At 51.4% G+C, this 14111-nt stretch overlaps 2 protein-coding genes across 8 annotated transcripts in view; one reads left to right on the plus strand and one right to left on the minus strand.

Annotated features, from left to right (window-relative positions):
- The window catches only part of GOLGA2 (golgin A2), a 28140-nt gene extending 14884 nt beyond the window's left edge, over positions 1 to 13256 (minus strand). For 6 of the 7 annotated variants that reach the window (XM_046665097.1, XM_046665089.1, XM_046665062.1 and 3 more), the window contains exon 1: positions 1301 to 1421. In XM_046665097.1, the coding sequence (XP_046521053.1) occupies positions 1301 to 1390 (90 nt within the window). In that variant the 5' untranslated portion in view covers positions 1391 to 1421. Of the gene's footprint in view, positions 1 to 1300; positions 1422 to 13205 lie in introns of those variants that run through there. The other variant, XM_046665052.1, reaches the window with a different exon arrangement.
- Positions 18 to 7038, plus strand: SWI5 (SWI5 homologous recombination repair protein). The gene is given in 6 exon segments (XM_046665105.1): positions 18 to 1003; positions 1006 to 1055; positions 2146 to 2194; positions 4006 to 4127; positions 4811 to 4905; positions 6713 to 7038. Coding segments are annotated over 6 exon segments (558 nt in total). The 5' UTR covers positions 18 to 826; the 3' UTR covers positions 6778 to 7038.
- Positions 13257 to 14111: the final 855 nt, after the last annotated feature.

The following is a 14111-nucleotide window of genomic DNA, read 5'->3' on the forward strand; positions in this document are numbered from 1 at the left end:
ATGGAACTTAAACTCAGTCTTCTGATTCCGAGTTCTGGGGTTATGCCTGAATCAGCAGCTGCCAGAGGCCAAAACCAGAGGCAGAGGTGGAGAAGTAAACATTTCAGTGATCAGAAATCAGATCCTTTCTTATGTCTATCAGAGCTGCACATGACTACTTCTCAAACTTTTACCTCAATGTATCCTAATGGCAGAAGGCAGAGAAGGCACACTTCTAGCAAATCTGGGAACGTAACAGAAAGAGGACAACCCAAGCACTATTTCAGAGAGAAGTCTATCATAATCTTACAAATACATGCAAATGTAACCCCTAAGTACATTTATATAAAAGGCTTTTTCTCTCTTAAGAGAATCAAGCAAAATTGCTGCTTCAGTCTCATATTTATCCTGTGGCACCCAGAGCACCCCGTGTTCAGATGATTTGGGGAAGACTCCCAGCTGTAAAGTTCAGTTTCCTGGGATCTGTTCCACAGAGGATAAGCAGACCTCACTCCAACACTGACTGAGGGGCACTCTGGTCCCAGAATCATAGGGAATTAGAACGGGAGGTAGAGAATTCATATTAAAAATTTGAAAGTGTCTCTGGAGAGTAGAAACCTGGGAGAAAACCAAACTAAACGTTCTCCCCATTGTCACCCAGAGATGTTGTCAAGGTTTCGAGATCACTGGTGAAATGTAGGCTTTTCACACCGTCTGTGCCAAAGGATGGGGTACAGTTTACAGTCAGGGAGCCTGGAACCTCTCCGACCTAGGAAGTCCCCTTCAAGCTGGAAATTTGTGTCGCGACCAGAGAAACTGTTAAGGAAAACTATGAAAACACTAAGGGATGGGTCCTAAGATCAAACACCGGGCTCGCGGCGGTAACTATAGCGACGAGGGGGATTGTGACTTCACTACATTCCACTCCTCCCTCCTCCCCTCCCCCCGCCCCCACCGCCGCCCGAGTCGCCACTCCGCGGTGGGGGAGGAAAGCGCAGGGCTGGGACCGAGGTCCTTGGAGACCGGGAGCTCAGGGGCCCGGGGAACCCAGGAGGTCTGATTCTGGGCGGCAGGAGGCGAGAGCTGAACCTGGAGCGGGGAGCCCCGGGAGTTCCTGGCCAAAAGTCACCCAGGGGCGACGCGCGAGGGCGGGGGCTGGGCTGCCAGGGGGCGGGACTGGCTAAAAAGACTTTGGGGGGACGCCAAGGGGCGCCGAGGGGCTCGCTCCGTGTGCCTCAGGGGCAGCACAGACTCTGGCCACTGCCCGGCTGTAGGAGAGGCCTCGGGCTGGGTCAGGGAGCCGCGACCCCGCACGTTTTACCTTTTTTTTGGCCGCGGCCAATTTCATCTGTCGGGTTTCTTCCGACATCTCGGGACAGGGAGGGTAAGGGCGGGGCCACATCAGCGCCATCCCGGCAACCACTGCGGAATAACTTCCGGCAGTCACCGCGCAGCCGTGCGACTGAGCCAGAGAAGGCGGGACGACGCCTTTTATAGGCAGCGGTGTGGGCGTGGCCTCAGCGCTTACATCCCATTGGTCCGTGGGAAAAATAAACGGAAAGGGGGCGTGGCCAGGCTGCCGTAGGCAGGGAGGAACGGGTGAAGTCACAATGAAAGCTGCACGCGCAGCCGCTGTCTCCGCCCACCTTAGGGGGAAGGGCGGGGCCTGATCTCGCAGAGTGCGCGCGCAGCTCGCCGTTTGACCGTTCCCGGTCTCGGTCGCGGGACTCCAGTTAGCTGGCGAACCTGAGAGGCCACTGTCCTGCCCTCGCCCTGGACCCTTCACCGCTGCAGACCCCCCCAAGACGGGGACCCCGGACCCCAGGCCTCAGGAGGTGGGCCAGGAGCGGACAGCAGGGGGAAAGCGCATCCTTTCACAGTCCCTTTCCTGACTCCCCCATAGCTCTGTCCCAGGCTTTCTCATCCCAGAGATCACCTCCAGAGACCCCCGTCCAGTCCTCCACACACTCCCCACTATCAGAATCTCCCCTCCCTCGAGGATCCCTACCCTGACCCCGGGAGCAATTTGCTCCCCTTCCAACTGGATCCAGTCCCGGTCGCTCCTACTTACCACCTGCTCCTCCTCCCGTACCCCGGCAGTCCCCCTTTCCTCCCAGAGCGGACTCTAGGTCCCATCGGCTTTTCTTCCCTCGGATTCCTCTCCAGGACTCAACCAGGACTTTCCAAAAGTTGCCGCGGAGCCTTCCGATCTCCTGTGAGTATGCCTGTGCTCCGCCCCCGTTGCCCTCCACCGTGTTAGGCACTGCTGCTCCCAAGCCCTCCTCCCCATCCCCAAGGGCAGCTGGCCCAGGCCCACCGCCAGCCGTCTTCAAGGTCTTCTCCCAGGAGACCTTATTCTGCTGAGCCACTCCAGGTCGTTTCTCAGTCCTTCCTCATCTTTTTCATCTGCCCACCAGGCTTCACAGAAGAAGCAGTGTCCCGTCCTTTGTCATTGGTACCCCAGGCTCTAAGTGGGCTCTGTCTCTCCTGCCTGACCACACCACAAGTGGTTGGTTTTGTTCTTTTTCACACTCTTATCCCTTCCCTCACCCATTCCACCCACACGGAAGCCACTCTCCTTCCCTCAAACACATGTGCTCTCTCCGGGCTTAGGGCTTTTAGAGATACTGTTCCCCATCTGGAATACTTTCGTCCAGCTTTTTGCCCAGCTGATGCCAGCTCATCCTTTAGAGTTGGGCTTCCTCAGAGGAACTTCACCCCCAGCCCTGGATCTGCCCAGTTCTCCTGTTAGACAGTCTCTTAGCTCTCTGTACTTCAGTGTCAAAGCATTTTTCAGACTTGTCATTAGTTGATTAATCTGTCATTCACTCATTCGTTTGACCAATTTTCCTGAGTCCCAGCTATGTGCCAGGTATTGCTGTAGACACAGTGCCATCAGCAGTGAACAAAACAACATCCCTGCCCTCATGGAATTTACATGCCACAATGAAAATAATAATAATAATAATAATAATGAAATGCATATTATGCCAGGTGGAGGTAGATGTTAGAGAACTGCAGGTCAGAGGGATGGTGAGTGATTGAGGAGTGACCATTGAGATGGGTGGTCAAGGCAGGCCTTTCTGATGGAGTGTGACCTGTGAGTAGAGCTTGAAATGGAATTATCTAGAGGAAGAGCATAATTGTTGGGTGTTTCATTTTTGGGACTAGGCTTCTTTCCCTGGAGGCGCGGGGGACAGACTTGATGTCTGACGCATTGCTGAACCCCGGGAGCCTTTCCCCGTGCCTAGCAGATAGTACTTACTGACTGTTTGTTGACTGACTGGTTGAAAACTCCTGTCCTAAGAATAGGAACCATGTCTTCCTCTCTTCCTTGGTTTCTTCTTGTATCATGTGTAGACAGTCGATCCAACACACATTTCCTGAAGATTGGCAGTGTACCAGGCACCGGCCTTCGCAGCGTTTCCAGGCAGAAAGGGCAAACATAGACTGTAGCCTCAGGGAAGGGTGTTGTTTCCAATGAGATTATAAATCCAGTGACATCATAGACTTGAGAAGAGAATTCAAGAAGTAGACCTGAATCAGATTCTCTGGGGTCAGATTGGGGACCAGGATGGACCCTTTAGTTAGGATTGAGTTTGGCTGGGAGTGAGAGAAAACCCCAAATAATGGTGGCTTGAGCAGTCATCAGGGACCCAGGCCTCTAACTTGTTCCACCACATCTTCAACCTGGCTTCTACCTCATCTTCCAAGATAGCTGTTTGGCTCCAGCATTGCTTCTGTGTTCCAGGAGACAGGAAGGAGGAAGGCCAGGGAAAGGCGTATCCTATCCCTGGAAGGACAATTCCCAGAGTTGCATACACCATTTCTGATTAAGTTCCACTTGCCAGAACTTAGTTTTAGGGCTATATTTAATTCCAAGGAAAGCTGGGAAATGTAGTCATATTGGGAGGTAGGGGTGTCTATTACCAAACAGAAGCAAGGAGGAGATATTGGGAGAAAACTTGTAGGTTCTAAATTGTGGATAATTGATCAGTCTGGCTAATGACTTTTTGTGCCACTCAGCGGCCATCTCCCAAGTCTGACCTGGCTGATGGGACCAGCGAGGATTCTCTGCACCTTGACATTCAGAAACTGAAGGAGAAGAGGGACATGCTGGACAAGGAGATCTCCCAATTACTATCTGAGTAAGTTCCTCGTTGGGTTCCTCAGCATGCTTAAGATAACTTTTAACTAGTGCTAGTAACTGAAACTCAGTTGCTCTTGGATTTCGGGTGTCTTCAGCAGCCTGTCTCAGGCAGGGTGTGGTCAAGCTCAGGAGGACCAGGAGCTGGGAACTGGAAAGCTGTCAGGAATGGAGGGTATCGCTCTCCCAGCCTCTCTGGGGCCCGTGTTCTCTGCCTCTGCTCCTGCATACACACAGACTTCTTTCTCTCTCTGCAAGGGAGGTTTTTTAGTGCTTAGGGGAAGCTGACTCTTCCACAACTCCTGAGTTTTCTCCTGCCCCTTGCTCCAGCCACATGGCACAGACTGAGCAGCCTTTGAATGTGCATTTCACACTTGAGGGGATCTGACTAGCCACTCATGTGAATCCCTCAGCTGTGGCCAGGATCACATAGTACCTGTGTGGCTAGGGACCCTACCCTAAGGGTATGGGGAGCATTTGCCAGGAGTGAGGGGCTGGCCAGATCCCATGCCCTTCTGTAAGCTTCTTGAGGGCAGGGTCTATCTTGTGATCATCATGTCCCCAGTGCCAAGCACCTAGGAACCCTGAGTGAACATTTGCTAAATAGATGCTTCGTTACGCTCTGACCCTTGGATCCTCATCAGCTTTCTTAACCATTCTCTCTCTCTCCATCCCTCATCCCAGAGGCTACAGTGTGGGTGAATTGGAGGACCACATCTCCCAGCTCCACATGTATAATGACATCAAGGATATAGGCCAGATGCTGCTGGGCAAACTAGGTGAGCAGCAGGACTCCGGAGGAGCGGCCGGGGCTTCGAGGGAGGCCCCATCACCCAGGGGTAGTTGGCTTTTGCTCCTGGGCCTTCTAACTTGCCAACCCTCTCGCCTTTCCCAGCTGCCCCACTCCCTGAGTGCCCCTACCCTCCCTGGCTACCTAGCAAAGCAACTGTACAGCTCTTCCCTGAGTCCTAAGTTTTTTTTTTCCCTCAAGTGTAGAGCCTGCTTTAAAGCTGCAGGCAGGGGCTGGCCCTGTGGCCAAGTGGTTAAGTTTGCACGCTCCACTTCGGCGGCCTAGGGTTTCACTGGTTCGAATCCTGGGCGTGGACATGGCACCACTCATCAAGCCATGCTGAGGTGGCATCCCACATGCCACAACTAGAAGGAGCCACAACTAAAAATACACAACTATGTACCACGGGGCTTTGGGAGAAAAAGGAAAAATAAAATCTTTAAAAAAAAAAAAAAGCTGCAGGCAGGTTTGAGCATAGGCTCGCCCACCTGCTAGACTGAGGACTAGGGTTCCCAGCCTTCTGGGGTCTACTCAGACTGATCGAGACACCATCCTTGCCTCAAGTAGCCGACTTGCTCCAGAGGCAGAAAGTGCAAGGGCAGCTCTGTGTGGTTTAAAGGGGTATTTTGTTCTTCCTTGAACACAGTCTCACTATCCAGAGGGCTTAGCCAAGGCACAGACCCCGGTAGGTACCCCTTGGAGGTAAGGAAATGTGTCATTGGCCTCCATTCCGTCCCCTGGCTCCGACTGGTGGCCAATCTCATGTTCAGCAGCCAGTGGCCATTTGGGACAATGTCCAGAGCTGGGACCTCCTGCCTAGTTGCTGCGTGAGTTCTAGTACTTGCAGAGTTACTCATCAGCATCCAGGATTCCACGGCAGGGCGGGCTTCTCTGTGCTTCAGTAGGGCATGTGTCCCAAAGGAGGGAAAGGAGAAAATAGGAGAGAAATATAGATGGATGAAGAGAGGAGGATGATCAGGGCCCAGGAAGAAAGAAATATGAGGAGACTGTAGCCTGGTGGCTAGGGGCATAGCTCTTGTTAGCCAGAACCCAACTTGAGACCTGTCCTTCCAGGTCGTAGGACCTGGAGTGGGCAGCCTCTCCTCTCTGATTTGTTCAGTGAATGTTTACTGAGCACCCACTCAGTGCCACTCTACAGGGTATGAGGACATTTTGGTGATCCAGACACTTGAAAGTCTCTGTTCTCATGTGACTTATGTTTTGGTGTTGAGGTGGGCCGGGGGAATGGTCCGTAAGTAAAGGAGCACAAACAAAGGAATTCTAAAATGTGTTCAGTGCTGTGAAGGAAACAGGACAGAGATGGGGAATATTGAGGTATGAACAGGATGGCAGGTGGGGATGAGATAGGTGGTCAGGGAAGGCCTCTGAGGAGAATCCTTCCCATGGGAGGAAAGAAGAGGCTTTGAGGGAGCAGGAGGAAGGACGTCACCAATAGCAAGGGTACAGCACATGGGGCGGGCCCCAGATGGAATGTAAATGTATGTGTACGTTTTCAGCAGATGACTTGACTGTAGCTGCTCTATGTGGAGAAAGGATTCTAGGGGAGCTTTGTTTGACCTCTCTGCAAAGTAGGGTGGGGGTTCAGCGAGTCTAGTTTGGGGTGGCCAGGCAGGGCCCCCCGTGGAGGGGTCTGGAAGGAGTAACAGGCAGGCTATCTTGGGCAAGTAGAGGAGCAAGAAGAAGGTTCAGGAGTGAGTCCTGGATAGGTCAGGGCTCTGGCCATTCTCCCCCTCACTTCTCCCACTGGCTGTTCATCCTTCCTTCCTTCCTTTCAGCTGTGATCCGCGGTGTCACCACCAGAGAGTTGTATCCAGAATTTGGCCTAGACATGAGTGACTGAGCAGAGGCTCACAGCCCTTGTCCACAGCCCACTGGGAGAGACAGAGGTGGACATGAGAAGCAGTGAGAGCCCAGCCAGCACACCTACAGGCTTTCCAGTGAGAAAATGTCAGAAGCTTTTTTCTAGAGAGCCCAGAGAAGAGGGGTGCAGGGAGAAAGGGGTGTTCCCAGCTCCAAGGTTCCTGAAATGTCCCAGTGATACCTCTGTATGTGTATATATATCCTATTTGTAAATAAACATATGAGCAATCTTCTCTTTTTCTTTGCTGAGGGAGATTCTCTCTAAGCTAACATCTGCTACCAATCCTCCTCTTTTTTTTTTTTCCTTGAGGAAAATTAGCCCTGAACTAACATCTGTGCCAGTCTTCCTCCACTTTGTACGTGGGACACTGCCACCACATGGCTGGCGAGTGGAGTATATCCACACCTGCAAACCCAGGCTACCTAAACGGAGCGTGCAGAACTTTAACAACTTGGCCACAGGGCCAGGCCCCATATGAGCGATCTTGGTGTGAATCTGTACACTGATTGCTTCTCCTCTGTAGTCCCCTAATCTTACCTGGGGGAGAGAGAGCCTGCCTTGGATTATGACAAGCTTACATGTGCCAGGCACTGTGCTAAGTACCTTACGTCCATGATCTCTAATGCTTAAATCCATCCCATGAGGAATTAGTATTGCTATCCCCATTTTACAGATGAGGAAATTGAGGCTCAGAGAGGCAAAGGGATTTGCCCAAGGTCACACTGCCAGTAAGTGGCCAAGCAGGGATTTGAGCCCTAACTCTGAAGCTTACGGTTTGCAATCCTGCCTTTCTGGGTTGGGGCACAAATGGATAACAGCTAAGAGCAACATTGGGAGGAATTCTTCCCTTGTAAATCAAACGACAGGATGAGAGTTCCAGCCCCCAATTATAATCTGCCAAGCAAGGGTGAGCAGTTGTCATTTCTTCATTGTGTGTTGGTTATCATGAACCTTCATTGGCAGAAGTGAAACTGGAGGTTACAGCTGCTCAGTGCAATCCAGATGGAAGGATTTCACACCAACTTGCTAAGCCTTCTGAGTATACTAGCTGCCCCTCTGGCCCTGGCCTCGCTGGACATTCTCATAAGATTTCAGATGTGATAGCAGTGATGCGGACATGCTGTCACAAGGTGAAGTCAGTATAGCTTCTAAAAACCAGCCATGCAAGTCAGGTGGGGGTCTGAGTTCCAGCTCTGCCCACTTACAAGCTGTGTGACCATGGGCAACTGACTTGGCCTCTGTAAATGGAAATAATAATGGTTCTCTATGCCTTGGGGCAGTTAGCATTAGCTGTCTCAACAAGCCACCCCAAAATCCCCATGGCTGAACACGATAAAGGTTTCTTTGTCTCACAAAGTCTGATGAGGGTCTGGCAGCCCTCCTACGTTTCAGAGCCTCACTGCTGGAAGCCACAGCAAGAAAAAAGACACATCAGCTCTAAACTCGCTCCCCCCAAATCAGCAGACGTTGCTTGTGCTCACAGACAATTATCCAGAACTAGTCATGCGGCACAAACTGACGGAGGGAGACTAGGAAAGGAGGGTGAGCCCATGGCTATTGAATGGGGACTAGCTGCCACCTGGGTCGTGAGCACCGAGCCCCAGAGGGGGCTTCAGGGATTGGGTGAGCAACCGCACAGGCCTCGACGCCTAGAAACGAGTTGAGCTCCCCTTGAGCCCTCGACAGCAAGCCGTCCTCCTCAGTGAACGGCACGACCTGCTCTGGTCCTGGCTCCCACGGCAGACTTGTTTGCCCTTCTAGATTCACCATGATAGCCTGCCTGCATTCTCATTTGGGGCTTTCCTTGCCATTTCTTAAACTTTCACATTATGATAGCGATAGATTTTCACAACTACCTTATGAGATAGGTTCTGTTATTGTCCTCATTCTGCAGATAAGGAAATAGGGGCTCCGAGAGTAGAAGCAGCTTGTCAAAGTCACACAGTGGCAGAGACAGGACAAGAGCCCAGGCCTGTCTGGCTCCTAATCCCAGCTCCTAACCTGGACCCCACACCACAAGGCCTTGCTCTAGACTCTTACCAGACTGGGTACCCTCTGAGGACAAGACTCAGATTCATCTTGAACGATGCCCTGCCCACCTGCACCTCACACATACGCACTGTTTGCCTGACTGACGTGGCTCTGAGCCTGTTTCCTTAGGGCGTGGGTGAGAGCTAGTGACCTGACTAGAGATGGACCCAGGTCTGGAAGGGGCTCCTGAGATTCTCACACTTCTTAGGTCCCGCTCCTGTCACCTCACTGGCCCACTCCCCTCTCACCTTCCTGTGCCACGTCGTATTACAGTGGAGGAGGAAGAAGAGAGGTGAGCGGCCAGGCTCAGAGAGGTGGGAACCCCAGGAGAAGCAACCCCCTTCTATGGGTTTCCCCACCTCACCCCATTTTCTCCACATGGACCGTTGGCTTGTCTTCCTCTGTCCACACAAAAAGTCCCTCAGTACCAGGAGCCGAGGAGCTGCGGGCTCTGGGTCTGTGCCACACGGTGCTCACCTGCCAGCATGAAGTCGGGGCACTAAGAAGTGAAGACAATGCAGTCTGACAAAAGGCTGTCGTGGGGTCATAGGAGCACATTTTGAGTGGTACCTAGCCCAGCTGGGACACTGAGGAAACTTCCGGAGAGAAGAGACATCGACGCCTGTGCAGTAGAAGGAGTCAGCCAGACAAGAATGTGGGAGAGTTTTCCGGGAGTGGAAACAGCATTTGCAAAAGGCCCAGGGGAGAGAACTAAGTGGGCCCGGGACCCTCAGGGACTCCACCTGGTTGGAGAGTGGTTAGGAATCGAGCCTCTGCCAGACACAATTGTAACCCAACTCTGCATTTAGAGCCAATCTTTTTTAGCGGGAAGATGGGTACAGTTTTTATTTCCTACAACTCACATTTTGTGATTTAAAAAATCCAATAAAGTCATTTAAAGCAGACATGCAGGAAAAATAACAAAGGGAATGCACCCAAATAATAATAATTGCTTATTTAAGATGGTAGAATGCTTGGTGGTTTTTTCTTCCCGCATGTTTCTCTGCAGCATGCAATGTGGTTACACTGCTGGCAGCACAGCGGTTGTGGGACCCACACCGCCAACACAGCTCCTCTTCACTCGCTTACTTCTCAGTCTTGCTGGTCAATCCTAACCTTCCTGTAACTAATCCTTTCTTTCTTTTATTTTCTTTATTTCTCCCACCCCCTTTCTGGTATCTAATTTCAAATTTTATGGCAAGATATCTTCCCCTCTTCCCTTAACTCTCTGCTAGTTATTTTGCTTACCTCCAACCTTATCCTCCACCCTAATACCAAGTGTTACTACAAAGCAAGGGCCCTTCTCACTCGCTCCCTAGAACCCTCGCCTCTTTACAAATTACAGGTAATCTAGAGTCCCAAGACCTCTTGTGACTATGTACTTGTTTTCTGGCAGTCACCCCAAGTTGCCTTTCTTCTGGAAGGCAACAAATGGCACTAGGGTGGCATTCCATGTTCTCCAGTTGAGAACGAACACACTGTCTCCAGAGACTTTTGCATTGGGGGCCAATTTTAAGGCACCCCTGGAGGACTCTTGGAAGGAAAGAAAGCGTCATCTGGATCGTTTCCCACTTATGGGAGGTGAACTCTCCCAGGTGTTATGGCAGGTGGAGGCCTCGTGGGGGCAGTATCCACTCAGAGATGTGCCCAAGGGCCAGGGAAGCACTCCTGGGAGGGCCTTGCTGGGAAGGTCCGGGTCTGCCACACCACTGGCCACAGACTAGATCCTCCGAGTGCCCCACGTAGAAAAGGGGGTTCTCTCTCTGGCAGCACCCCTCGCAGGAGTCTGAAGGGACTCCCCAGCCATGGGCAGTAAGGAGCCAGCTGGTTGTGAGATGTGGATAGTGATGTGTGCCATTTCTCAGGGTGTACCATACGGTGCTGGAAAATTGGCAGCCAAGGGTAGCTCTGACACTGTGAGTGCTCGAACAGTTTGTTTGATGGTATCCAGTATAAACCTTACTGAAAAATATTTATCATCCAGCACCTAAGGGAATTCAAAACACTAACATGTATGGCCGGTATTCTCATCCCTGCGGACCAAAAGGGATCATTTCTGGGCAGCCTGACCTCATGGAGGCAGTGTCACCAAATATCACCCCACTTTAGCTTTGCTCCAAAGAAGGAGACACTTTGAGGAGGGAGAGAAGGGAGGAAATCCAGGCCAGAGGATCCCAGCCCTGGTGCCTGGAGGCATTGTGATGAAAGCTCCCATTAGTGTCAGGTGGGCAGGGACTGCGAATGAGGTGAAAGGTGACAATCACACTCAAACCAGTCACCAGCAAAGGTTCCCCCAGAGAAGGGGTTGATGGTAATGATAACTAATATTTACAAAACTCTGTGACTCAGGCAGGGAGAGGAGCCACTTCCTGTGCAAAGCTCGTCAGCGCCTCCCAGCCACAGAGTGTGGGTAGGTGGGCTGTCCCCATTCCCAACTGAAGCTCAGAGGGGTGGAGTGACTTGCTCAAGGTCACAGGTCCAATAAGTGGCTGAACTGTCTGGCGCCAGAGCCTGCTGATGGTGTGCTGTCCAGCCCCCCTAGTGGAGGCTCAGCCTCTCTTGAGTCTCTCACCCAAGGTCATACATTAATAAAAGAAGTCAGAACTTGAGCCCAGAACTCTCTGAGCCCTTAAGCTGTGCTTCTTCTAAGTTGTATCTGCCCAAGGCCCTGCCCAGCAGCCAGGCCAGCGGCCAGAAATGAACAGCCTCGGCCCTGGCCCCTCTCCTAATTCCTCTGAGTAGGAGGATTTGCTCCCTTTCCAGTGAGTCTCTCATTCCCAACATCAGGAACTCTGAACAGGAACAGATCCTCTCCTGACCTTTAGGCTCTCGTGTTCATCCCAGAATCCCCAGGAATCTCAGCTGCAATAATAGTCATAGCAACTAACCCTTGGAGCACATGCCCCATGCCCGGCCCCGAGCCAGCGCTCAGCATGACTACTGCGTATATTCCTAATGGCAGCCCTTACAGGTACCTAGTTATCCCCACTTTCCAGATGAGGCAAATGAAGCTCACTTCCCAAGGAGACACAGCCAAGTAGCAGACTCTGATGCTGAAGGCTCCAATCACATGCTCTTTAAAGACCAGGTAATAATTCAAACCTCTGAGTATCCCAATCATCTGAGAAGCCTTCTGAAAATAAAGATTTGCATCCCTAACCTCTCCCTAGGGATTCTGGTTTTGCAGGTCTAGGGCAGGCCTGTATTTTTTATCAAGCTCCCCACATAGTCTTGCTATCTGGCCATGGTGACGAAATTGCTTCTAACCACCAGTAATAACAGCCGATCAAATTCTGCCTCCAAACCAGTCATCTTCAAAGCCTTCTACAGAACCACCAGACCCTAAGAGCCAGCTCTAGGTGGAACCCAGGTGGGATTTTATCCCAGAACCCTCTTATAGGCCAGGGGATTTGTTAGCTCCGTTCCTGGGCTGGAGCCAACCTGCTGCCCCACCCTCCACCCTGGCACCAGCAGACCTGCCCAGCTGGTTTGCCGGAGGGGCTCAGCCTCTTTTGCCATCTTAGGGCTCTTCTTGCTTCTGATTTATTAGGACTTCAGGAAGTACTTGTAGGGGTTGTGGGCAAGGATCATGTGGAGAAAAGGGCTGGGCAGGGGGCCACTTTGACCACAGGCTGCTTTGCACACCACAGGGGGCTGGAAGGGCCCAGGGCAGCCCCACCACTCCACCAGTCACCTCCCAGCCGCCCACCTGATGCTTGTCTCTCTTAGTCAGCTTGCACCACCCTCAGCAGCATCCTGATCTCACTGAGACAGGAGCGTCTTTGGTGTGACTAACGTGGATCCCTCTTATAATCTAGCCTGGCTCCGGATGAGTCCCATGCCTCCTGCTAAGGTGCTCGAAGGAGGGGCTTCATCAGGGACTGACAGGATGTTGCAGAGGAACTCAAGGTGTTGATACTACGGTGGTGGATATGGTTTCTTGTTTGTTTTATATTCTATGGCCAAACACCAAGCTCAGCAGGCCTGCATTGTATAGAGAGGTGCAGGAGGCTGGGCTGGTGGCTCGACTGACCTCACCAGATCCAGGTTTCCTCATCTATAAAGTAAGAAACACAAAACCAGCTGTGGCCACTTCACAAGTCATCATAGGTATAAAGGCTGGTTTAATGATCGTAAAAATTATAGGCAAATGTAGCTTACCATTATGATGACACATTTGTGTCCTAATATGTTTCTGTCCCTCAGGGAATGCAGGGTCCTTATAGCTTCACATGGGACCTCAGAGCCAACATTCTTGGTGCAATAGAGTCTGGGGATGGCAGGGGAAAGGAGGGCTGGGAAGGACTAAGAGAGGGGGCACTTAGGAGAGGGGAAATGGGAGTGGGCTGGGGAGTGTAAGAAGAGAAAACTCTTACCTTGAAAGCTGCGGATGTCTGGGCCTTGATACTCATTCATTCGTTCCATGCAACAAGTATTTCTTCAGGCACTGATCTAAATTCCAGGGATATCACAGTAAGGAAGACAGACAAACATCCCTGCCCTCTTGTGGGGCTTACATTCTAAGGTGGGAGAAGCAGACAATAAAGCAAATAAAAAATAAATCTTTTTTTTTTTTTTTTTTGAGGAAGATTAGCCCTGAGCTAACATCTGCTGCCAGCCCTCCTCTTTTTGCTGAGGAAGACTGGGCCTGAGCTAACATCCGTGCCCATCTTCCTCTACTTTATATGTGGGACACCTACCACAGCATGGCTTTTGCCAAGCGGTGCCATGTCCGCACCCGGGATCCAAACAGGCAAACCCTGGGCCGCTGAAGCGGAACGTGCGCACTTAACCGCTGAGACACTGGGCCGGCCCCTAAATCATTCTTAAGATGGTGATAAGTGTTGAGGAGAAAAATAAATCAGAGAAAAGGTATGAAATCTGAACCTTATAAAATTTGAGCCTCCCCTCTCCCTGATACATATGGAATGAATTCACTTTTAGGTCCTGGGGCAGTATTAAATAGGATGGGAAGGTGTCCGAGGACTGGAGACCTGCAGGAGGGGAGGGAGGCTGTGGATATCTGGGGGGAACAGCAAGAGAAGGCCCTGAGGCAGGAGGGTTTGAGAACAGTGTAGAAGCCAGTGTGGACTCAGCAGGGCAATGTAAGGGGAGAGGAAAGAGAGGAAACGGGAGCGGATTGTGAGGGCCTTTCAAGCCGTTGTAAAGACTTCTTTGGCTTCTGTTCTAGGTGAGATGGGAATGAAACCGGCAGAGTGTTAGCCACTGATGATGAAGTAGCTAGGAACTAAAGTTTTTTTCCTTTTTGCAATTACTGATTA

Source organism: Equus quagga, chromosome 1 (genome assembly GCF_021613505.1).
Source record: "Equus quagga isolate Etosha38 chromosome 1, UCLA_HA_Equagga_1.0, whole genome shotgun sequence".
Lineage (NCBI taxonomy): Eukaryota > Metazoa > Chordata > Mammalia > Perissodactyla > Equidae > Equus > Equus quagga.